At 54.6% G+C, this 9,722-nt stretch overlaps 1 protein-coding gene across 1 annotated transcript; it reads right to left on the bottom strand.

The window, feature by feature from the left end:
• Positions 1-2,400: 2,400 nt before the first annotated feature.
• ZNF503 (zinc finger protein 503) lies at positions 2,401-5,307 on the bottom strand. The gene is made up of 2 exons (XM_059821510.1): positions 4,996-5,307; positions 2,401-3,921 (listed from the first exon to the last, which is right to left on the bottom strand). The coding sequence occupies exons 1-2, from the start codon at positions 5,305-5,307 to the stop codon at positions 2,401-2,403; spliced, it is 1,833 nt and encodes a 610-aa protein (XP_059677493.1).
• Positions 5,308-9,722: the final 4,415 nt, after the last annotated feature.

Raw genomic sequence — 9,722 nt, 5'->3', positions numbered from 1 at the left:
GGGAGAGGGCGGGGAGTGTACGGCGTGGGGAGAGGGTTGCGAGTTGCCAGCTTGTTCTGCCCTTTTCGGACTCGCTGGATGAATCCTCCACCACCATCACCCCCGACCCGCAAAGCCCTTCTTTCGATTACTTGCCGTGTTTGTATCCGCTTCCTATCGTCTTATTAAAGTTTACTTGGTGCAGTTAACAGCACTGCCCTCCCCTCCTTTTCTCTAACTCATCAGTTCATAACGAGAGCTCATTTTACATTCCCTAAGCAGAGATACGCAATGGCCCCCTTCCCATTTAAGGGGGAAAAAAATACATTTGGTTAAAGCACAAAGCATTTCCCGTCCCGCTTCGGATGAGCGTCCCAAAAGAGCCGCAGCGCGGCCCAGCACCGGGCGTCCCCGTGTGCATCCCGGGCACGGCCTCAGCCTCAGTCTCGGCCCCGGCCCGGCCCCGGCAGGCGCGCCGTGCCGGGACGGCCGGGCGAGTGCTGGAGATTCATTAGCTTGCTGCTTTTCTCTCCTTCGCACATTAACGCTAACTTCCACTAATTATCTGGAGTAAATGTATTAGACTAATTAGCATCTGGGCACCACGGGAAACTTTGAACAGTAATTATATTGTGGGGGATACAGAACGAGGGAGAAAACCCGGTGATTTGTCAAGGAAAGTCGCCGCTTGCAACTTTTCCCCCTGCCAGCGCGTCGCGCCGGGGCCGGGGCGAGGGCAGCCCGCAGCGGGGGGAGAGGGGCTGTGCGAGGGACGGCAGGTACTCGGCTCCGCCTGAGCCGCTCCCTGCAAGTGCCTGGCAGACCGCGGGAGCAAAGCCTGTGGCTGGTATTGCCTTTACGGGCTGGGGTATCTCTCTTCCGTCTATCTCGGCGGCAGCGGTTTGTTCCGCGATTTCGGTAGCTGCTCTAGCTTTTCCGTCGCAGCCCCCGCTCCTACCTGAGTGCAGGACGATGAGCCGGAGACGGGCGGTGGCCCCGGGCGCTGGGAAGCCCGGGCCGGGCAGGCAGAGACGCGGCACAGGCAGGGGCAGCCCCTCTCGGCATCACGTCGAGTTTGGCACTGCGCTTCAGCAAAGAGTAAACTCGGACCAGATAATGGATGGACTTCTCTTTTCCCCCCTTCCCTTCCTTTTTAAAAAGAAAAGCAGTTCTCAGAGCAGTCCGATATTTTTTTTTTTATCGTGATGATCATTTGTGCTGCGGTACGAACTGAAGAAAGAAACTGAGAATAACTGGATGAGATCAAACAGCGCTTCCCTAATTGCTTCTGAAACTTCTCATTTAGAAGAAGAGGCGAATAGTTATGCATAACACTGTAAAAAAAAAAAAAAAGCTTTCAGATAATCTTCGTATTCTTTTACAAATAAGTCCTGCCTTCCCCGGTTTTTTTCTAAAGAACGAAGTCTTTTAATCGACACTGTTGTAAAAACAGGTTTTCACAGTAAAAACATTTTTTTAAAAAAGTTAATCTTCCTTAGGAAAGTGAAAGAGATTTAACCGATTCTCAGTTTTCCTATTTCGTGCCTACGAATTTTACTGAAGGGAAAAAAAAAATATTCTAGTCTGATATTTTTTTTTTTAAGAGAGCCCTGGGGTTACAATAAAAAAACTTTTGGGGTTTTTTTATTTTTAATTAAAATTGAATAAATGCTTAAGGAGAAATTAGCAGTTGCCTCCATCCAAGACCTACCCGGGTTTTTATAACAGAATCGAAGTGTATTTAAAAAAAAAAAAAAAGTAAAACCTTTTAATACATCAAATATACGGAATTTTAATCTTTAAAGCGATACATTGTCTATTTTAGTACATGACGTAAACCTTACTTAACCCTTTTTACAGGGTGGACTTAAAAATTAAAAATAGTTAAGTGTTCCTTTTAAAGAACAAAATAAGGCAAATGAGGTTTTTGGAATAGAATTGTTTTTGTTTTTCTTCCAGAATACATACAAAAAAATACCAATTCTCTTTCAAGGGTATACACCTTAAAAATAATTGCAATTTGAAATTATAACTGACAAATTGCGAGTTGTTTTTCAGTAACAAACATGCATGTAAATTTTTTTGTTTCAATGAGACATTAAATAAGAACGTACAATACAATCATAGCAATTTTAAAGTAACATTAAAGAGAAGACCTCTATCTTTTTATTTATATTCTACAATGGGTGTTCCACTTTTACCTATTGAGCTCAGTTAAGTAATGCACTTTATGATTCGTTGTCCCGCTTGAAGCTAACATAAATAAATACAGTGCTCATGGATCCAGTCCTCAAATGAACACTATTTTATAAAAAGTCAGATTTTTTTTTTCTTTCCAACTTTTATAAAGTTTCGCAGGGCTTCCTTCCCTCACCGCTAGACTCTGTGTTGTGTTGTGTGTCAAAGCCCCGCTGCCTGTGCTCACTGGTACCCCAGGGCCGAGGCTGTGGTGAGTCTCTGCCCGTAGAGTGCGTAAGGGGAGTAGTAGGGTCCGGTGGCGGCGGGCACGGGCACGGGGGCCCCGGGGGTGGGCAGGGGGCTCTTGGAGTAGGGGTGGTAGCGGCTGCCGAGTCCCAGCGCATGGTGCGGGCTGCGCAGGGCCAGCGTGCCCGGGCTGCCCGGGGCGCCCGTCGTGGGGATGTGCATGTGGCACGCCATGGCCGCGGCCGCCGCGCTGGCCAGCGACGAGGAGCTGGGGTAGCTGGAGAGGAGTTTATCGGTGCCCGGGAAGGCAGTATGGGTCCGCAAGTGGCTAAGCAACTCCTCCGAGGTGGCAAAGCGCTTGTCGCAGGGTCCGTTGGCCGACACCCAGTTGCAGATGTGTGGCTGGGGGTCGTTGGGGAGCATGAAGCCGTAGGGGTACAAAGGGTGGCCGGCCAGCGAGGGCGGCGTGGCGCCGGTCAGCGAGGAGTGGACGCTGTGCAAAGGGTGGGTGGGGTAGACGAGGGGGTATCCGGACTTGAGGGCCTGGTCGTGGGCGCAGGAGGCGCCGGCAGCGCCTGCCAGGTGGCTGGCGCAGTGGTAGCTCAGGCAGTACGGGTCTCGGCACAGGCTCGCCGTCATCACCGACGGGGGCGACGCGCCCGCCAGCGGGCTCGACCCCGCCGGCTTGCTGCAGCCCAGGCTGCTGGCGGCGGCCAGCTGGGCCCCCACCAGGCTGGAGGATTTGGTGGGGTCCAGCGCCACTCCGTGCGGCAGGAACTGGGGCGGGTAGCCGGCGTAGGCTCCAGCCAGGGTCCCCGGGTAGCTCATGCTGGCCGGGGGCAGGGGGAAGACGGTCTGGCCCGGCTTGTAAGGGGAGACGGGGGCCACGAGGCCGGAGCCCAGGACGGAGGTGGAGGAGGTGGCGGTGGTGCTGCTGCAGGAGGAGGCGGAGTCCGAGGCGATGGGCTTGGAGCCCGGCGTGCTCTCCTGGTGCTGGTTGACCTCCACGTTAATCCCGGCACAGCTCACGCTAATCCGGCTGTGGCTGATGCTGGTGGTGCCCGGTCCTCCCTCCGAGCCGGAGCCGCCGCTCTTTCCGCAGCCCTCCGAGTCCTTCTTGTCCTCCCCGCCTTTGCCCTCGGCCGGCAGCAGCCCCGGCGAGCAGGCGGAGGCGCTGGAGTTGGGGCTGCCTGTCCTTGGGGTGAACGGCTGGCAGGTGGCGCTCGGCACCCGGAATCCCGACTTCTCCCCGGCCGCGACCCCCGCGGCGGGGGCGCCCGCGCAGCCCGCCGCCCCCGGCTCCTTCTTCTCCGCGCCCGGCTTGGAGTACGGCTTGAAGCTCGACTTGTCCTCCACGCCGATGTCGCTGAGCTTCAGGGGGCCCGACTTGGAGTCCTTGTCGCCTCCGGAGCCATTGGAGGTGACCGAGGAGAGTTTGGAGGAAGGGGACGGGTCCGGCTTCCCTATCTGCGAGCAAGTTTGTGCCAAAAGGGCCAGGGGACTCTTCTTCGCATCCAGCTGCGGAAATCAGAAGGACACATAAAGACAAAGGTTTAATCGGGGTCCAAGAAAACCCCCGGGGGAAACCTAGGACACTCGTCCCGTACATTTTCGCAGAGGAACAGCCTGGAAGTAATGAACAATTTTGTGCGCATTCATCAGCCTGCCAGCCCCCTCCCCTGCACGCACCATTTTCCACAAAGCCTTTCAAAAGGGCTGGGGATTTTCGTATCCCTGCGAGCCCATCGCGGCTGCCTTCAGCGCCTGCTGCTTCCCCGGCGGCGGGGGCAGCGGCCCGGGCAGCGCGGAGCTCGGCGTTTGCCTCCCCGCCGCTCCGGCCGTGCAGGCGCACGAACCCGCCCTCGAACTATAGCGACTGCAGCACTTCTGCGCCCTGACTGCTGACGCTATTTATAAAGAGAGCCCGAGTTAGCCCGGGCTCCGGGCGAGAGAGGTGTCCTCGCTCCGCAGAGACCATAATGAAATCATTCATTCCCACGGACACACCCTTCCCACCACCCGCTCCGTTTCGAGTTTCGGTCCCTCAAACAGCGAGCTACGCTGAGGGGGACCGACAACCTCGACAGAGGAGAAAAGGGACGAATAGGGCCCCCGAAGTACAAACGCGTGCCGGTACTTGAAAGGGAACGGTCGGGGAGCTGAAATAGTTATCCTGCCGCACCCACGCTTGAGCCTGTCCCTCTCCGCGCCCCCCCCCCCCCCCAAACGCTCCCTCCAAAAGCAAGGTTGTTTGGCACTCGGAGCGCTGCTTAGTTGCGTGGCCGGACTGTGACCCCAGAGCGGGTCGTTTCCTTCCACTCACCCCTCCTCTCAAAAAAAAAAAAAAAAGCTACAAAGAAAAAAAAAAGTTCATTTAAACAGGAATTAGAAAATATCCCAGTAAATATGGAAACAACAGCCACGAGCGGTTCCTCGCACTAACTCTAGATCAAAAGCCCGTTTCCTGGTGTAAGTGCATTTCGAAGCGCAGGACAGTGCCGAGGGAGGCTGGCGGAGCCGCCATGCGCAGCGAGCGCCCGGGCAGGGAGGGGAGCGAGAGCTGGCGGGCCGGGCCGGCTCCGAGGTCCTTACCTCGATGGGGCTGACGGGCGTGGAGGGTAAAGGCTGCAGGTATTCGGGGTGTAAAATGTGTCCAGTCCGCGCCGTGAGCATTTTCAAGACTTTGATGGGAAGGCGGTTGGCTTGGCGTAGCGGGTCCGAGGGGGGGACGGCGTGGAAGCAGGGCTTGGCGGCGGCGGCGCTGCTGCCGTTATTCCCAGCGTGCCCGTTCGGCCCGGCGAGGTCGGCGGCGCTGCGGCTGCGGCGGGGGCTGCCTCCGGGCTCGCTGAGGCTGCTGCTGCGCTTACTACTTCTTATAGCAGAAAGCGAGGGCGATGTGATCATGACCCAAAACCTCGCATGAAAACTGGGGCAAGTGGCGCCGCTCGCACTCGGAAACGCTCGCTCGCTTTCTGCGGGCGAGGAGGGAAAAAAGCCACACGCCCCCCGAGCAGGAAAACAAACATAAAATGTCCCGTGGCTCTCTCTGGCGGGGAGGGCGTGGGTGGGGAGGGGGAGGGAAAGGGGGAGCCGGCCGGAGAGAAAGAGGAGGAAAAAAAGCCGAGTAATCCTTGGGCTGTGCGGGGGGCGGGGGTGGGGGCTGCGAGCGTGTGCCGCTGTCCCCCTCGGCCGCTCTCGGCTCCCCCGGCTGGCGCGGTGCGGAGCGGAGCGCTCGCCTCCGCCGCTCAGCTGTGATGCGAGCCGCTGCCCATCCAGCCCGGGATCTGGCAAAGAAACTCACTTCAAAAGCAGCTGAATTAGTCTGAGATTAAAGCCTTTGCCGCCTTCCAATCAAATGGGACCCCGAGGTGATTGGAGGGTCAAGGGGATGTGACGTTCCCTTTTCTGGGGCTTTTTTTTCGCTGTTTTTAATGGTCTCTCGCTCTCCCCCCCCCCCCCCCCCTTCCCTTTCTCGTCCGCCTTCCCTCTCCCCTCCCCTCCTTCCTTGTTTTCGCTCCTAGGACGGGCTGGGCGTTAATTCTGTGTTTCACATCACGCGCTGCGAACGTTTTTCTTCCTCCGCAGCCGCCGCGGATACCCCGGCGGTAGCGCGGGCGGCCGTGGGGCTAGGGGCGCGGCGCCTGACAGGGGGACCGAGCCAGGGGTTCCGCCGGCCCTGCCGCCCTCCTCTCCCCCCCAGCGCGACCCCGCCGCACGCACACCGCCCCGAACACGGCCTGCCGCCGTCGGCCGCCGCGCCCGGCGCTTACAGGCCCAGCCCGCGCCCCCCGCCCCGGGGCAAGCCCGCTGGGCAGCCTCGTGGTCTCCGCCGCGCCGCGTCCCTTCCAGGCCCCGAAGATGGGCGCAGGGCGCTTTTACCCCCCCCTGCCGCCTCACAACGCGGGGGTAGGCTCGGACGAGAACCTGCAGAGCGTCGGTCTGCACGTCGCCGCCCGCGGCGGGAGGGAGCCGCGGCTCTGCGGCGCGGCTTGCGGCGGCGCGGGGAGCGCGGCGGGATTGGGGGAGGCCGGTCGTCACACGCGGGGCTGTCACGCACCGCCTGCCGCCGCCTTTCGGGTCTCTCCGCCCCGCCGTCAATTGTCAGTGCTCCCCAACCGCAATCAATCAGTTATTTGTCAGCCCCTGTCAATCCGCCCTTGATTTATGTCAGCTTTTGTTGCTGATTACAAGCCTGGTGTGACTTGAAGGGGGAAAGAGAGAGAGAGAGAGGGAGGAAGGAAAACAGAGGGAGAGACGGGCTCCTCGGGAGAAAAAGCCATTCAATTTGCGGAATAAATCCTTTGAGTAAACTCGATTTGTGTTCGCGTCCGCGCAGAGCAGCGCGGCGCGGGGCCGGGAAGGGAAGGGAAGGGCAGCTGGGCTCTTCTTCCCCCTTCCCTCCTCGTCCTCTTCGAAGAAGAGCCCTTCGTCCCTGCGCCCGCCGGGCTGGCCCAGTCGCCGGCACCGGGGCCCTGCGGAGGCGGCCCCTCGCTTTAGCGGGAGTATCGGTTCGCCATTTGTGTGTTTGATTTCAGCTGGGCTGCGTTGATAACCTCGTGGGTATGCACACGGTATCCACCCGGGCGTTATATACATCCTGCTTTGTGTGTGCGCTCCCGAAGCTTACCGAGTCCTCTGCCCTCAACCTCGGTTTTACCGTGCCGGAGGATGCCCCGAGCAGAGTCCGCAGCCCTTCTGTCGCTCCCTGGATTGGCTTTCTCTTTTCTCTTTGTACTTTGCATCTCACTGTCCCCCCACCTCCTCATCCCATAACATTTTTTCACAGGCAAAATGTGTTAATCAATCTTTTACTTTTGTTTCCGGATCTGACATGGTGGCCCACACAATCTACAACATTAACAAAAAGGTCACTTAGAGATAAAACACGTTTGACAAGTGAAGAACAAGGCAAGTGCTTTAGGGGTCGCGTCCAATTCCTGACCTGGACTCTGACCAGAACAGGCGCTGATCCTGGAAGGGGTGGGTGAGAGGAAGGACTTTCACTTTCTCGCGTTTATATCTGCTGAACCAAGTCCTTTTTCTTCCCTTGAAACACCGATCTCCCCCAGTCCCTAAACAGATGTGTCAGAGAGACTTTAATGATCTTCTCTTCTTACGAGGTAGACATAAGGCAGGTTTTCCTAGCTATATCCCCCGCCCCCGTTAAGCGGTATCCTTTAAATCCTGCAGTCAAGTAAGTGTATCTGCTGTCTTTTATTAAAACCACTTTACTCTTTTAATACAGTGTATAGAGTAGGGTAAATACGCGGAACTCCTCTAGCTTCTATAAAGATACAATTAATTCTAACAAACTTTTAAATTTCTATATTTTCTCTGAAAACACAGGGCTTATTGCCAGAACTTTTCGGCGGAAAGTCATAAACGTACTTTCATTTTGCAATCACCGCGGTCATCTTACAAGACCGTCAAAATTAAAAGGTTGGGGGGGTAGAGAAAGAAATCTTGCATAAAAAACGATATTGCAATAGGACTGACAAGACCCACAACTTGCACTTAAGGAACTCCCCCCCTTCCTTTATATAGAGTGGAAGTGACTTGAATCTGCCCCAGGTTTTCCCCCAGTTCTTTCTTTTGTTGTCAAGTCCAATTGATAAATGGAGTGCAGTAAAACTCTGGAAGAAAAAAAAAAAAAAAAAGCTGAAACCTTCATTTGTGTTCATTTGCATTAAAGTGCTTGGAACAGCTGTTTTCCTTACAGGACCGGGGAGACTCCTATCTGTTTTCTCGTTGTATTTATCCTGCCTCCCAGGGTGAAGGACTAAAGATTAATTGTCTTAAGGTAGAGTCAGCTGTGGGAAGGCTCCCCCCTCCCCATTTTCCCTTCCCTCTCTCTTTTCTTGTGGAGGTGAGGGTGATTTCGGGAAGGGGTTGTTTTACTTGTAAGCCAGGGAAGCAAAGGCGACACCGGTACATGTGTAAAACAGGCAGCGCACCGACGGGAAAAGCGAGGGAAAGGAGAGGGGGAACAGCACGAACCCCGATCTTCCTGGCTGAAGTAGAAGCATCAGAGGGTAATTTAATTAGTAACTTCAGAGGGCAGCTTTTTTTTTTTTTCCCCGCTCAGCCTTTGAAATGAGATTTAAATCACACTCAGTACCGTAAACTTTTTATGTAGAAGCTTGTAAAAAAATCAGCCCCAAGACATCCCCTCCCCTTTGCCCCCTCCAAAGCATTTCTGAGCTATGAGAGCTTATGCGCTGCGCTTAATGCACGCAGCAAACGGTTCCCAGCGAGGGTCTCGGAGTTAGGGTGCACACGCGTAGGATCGGGCGGGCGGCCGGGCTGCAGCTTGAAAGCGGTGCGTAGTTTTTGTTTTGGCTGCTGCGGTCTCCTTTCCTCTCTTGAGCCGAAGAAGATGGATTCCGTCGTGCTCGTTACCTTCGCGAGGGATCCTTGTTTAATGAGTCCGTGCAGGCGGTTTGCTGTTTGGCATTTACTTGTGTAGTCTTGTTGAAGTTTTGGTGGCTGCTGCTTTCATTCTCCTTTCTAAAAAAACCAAACCCAAACCTAAGGGTTGGAGCCCGTCTTCTTCCTCTTACAAAGGAAAATTGTAGCTTTAAAAAAAAGGAGAGCAAAGGAGGAATTAATTAACAAGTGCCAGTCCACACTTTCCTTTACCTACCAGCTATTGGCAAGCATGTCAAGTCGATTTTATTTGCACACAATGGAAATGATTTATTTTCTCTTAAAAAGGAGTGGGCTGGCAGATATTTGAGGAGGAGAGGAGAGCGAGAGAGGAAAAAAAGTTTGAAAATGCCTTGAACTATTCACTGTCGAGATGGCTAATCAGTATTGAGGCTCGAGGGCACTCGGGCAGCTTTTCAATGCGGTTTTCCTTTCATCTCAAGCTGGATGGAGGCGCTCAATTAAAAGCCTATCAGTTTGTAAGTAAATCAACGCCTATCAAAGTTGTCACATCAAACAAAACGATTATTATTGCAGCCCGCCTCCCCTATTAATCTCCCTCTAAAATAATCCGCTTGACAGGTCAGGCTGGCGAGCTGCAAACCCTGGTCAGGATCACCCAAAAAACCCGGACTGACTATTTTTCCCTCGGGAGAGGGAACTGCAGAAACCTCGGCACCAGCGTGCCTGCTCTGCGAGCTTGCTCTCTTGCCATTTAAGTGTCAGCTTCTGTAGATCATGTTGGAAAAGGGCGTTTAGTCTTTTAAACTGAACAGCAACCACCCTACAGGCCCTTTAGTTTTTTTTTTTTTTTTCTTTCCACCCCCTCTCTTTTCTACCGTTTAGAACAAGGTTAAGCTTTTAATTAACAGAAACGTAGTTGCTGAGTTCTG

This window comes from Gavia stellata, chromosome 9 (genome assembly GCF_030936135.1).
Source record: "Gavia stellata isolate bGavSte3 chromosome 9, bGavSte3.hap2, whole genome shotgun sequence".
NCBI classification, from domain to species: domain Eukaryota; kingdom Metazoa; phylum Chordata; class Aves; order Gaviiformes; family Gaviidae; genus Gavia; species Gavia stellata.
This window is presented reverse-complemented; position numbering and strand designations above follow the sequence as displayed.

Coding starts and splice junctions, on each gene's coding strand:
- ZNF503 (XM_059821510.1), bottom strand. CDS start 5,307: ATGATCACATCGCCCTCGCTTTCTGCTATAAGAAGTAGTAAGCGCAGC. Junction 3,922..4,995: donor CGCCCGTCAGCCCCATCGAG/GTAAGGACCTCG, acceptor TGATTTCCGCAG/CTGGATGCGAAGAAGAGTCC.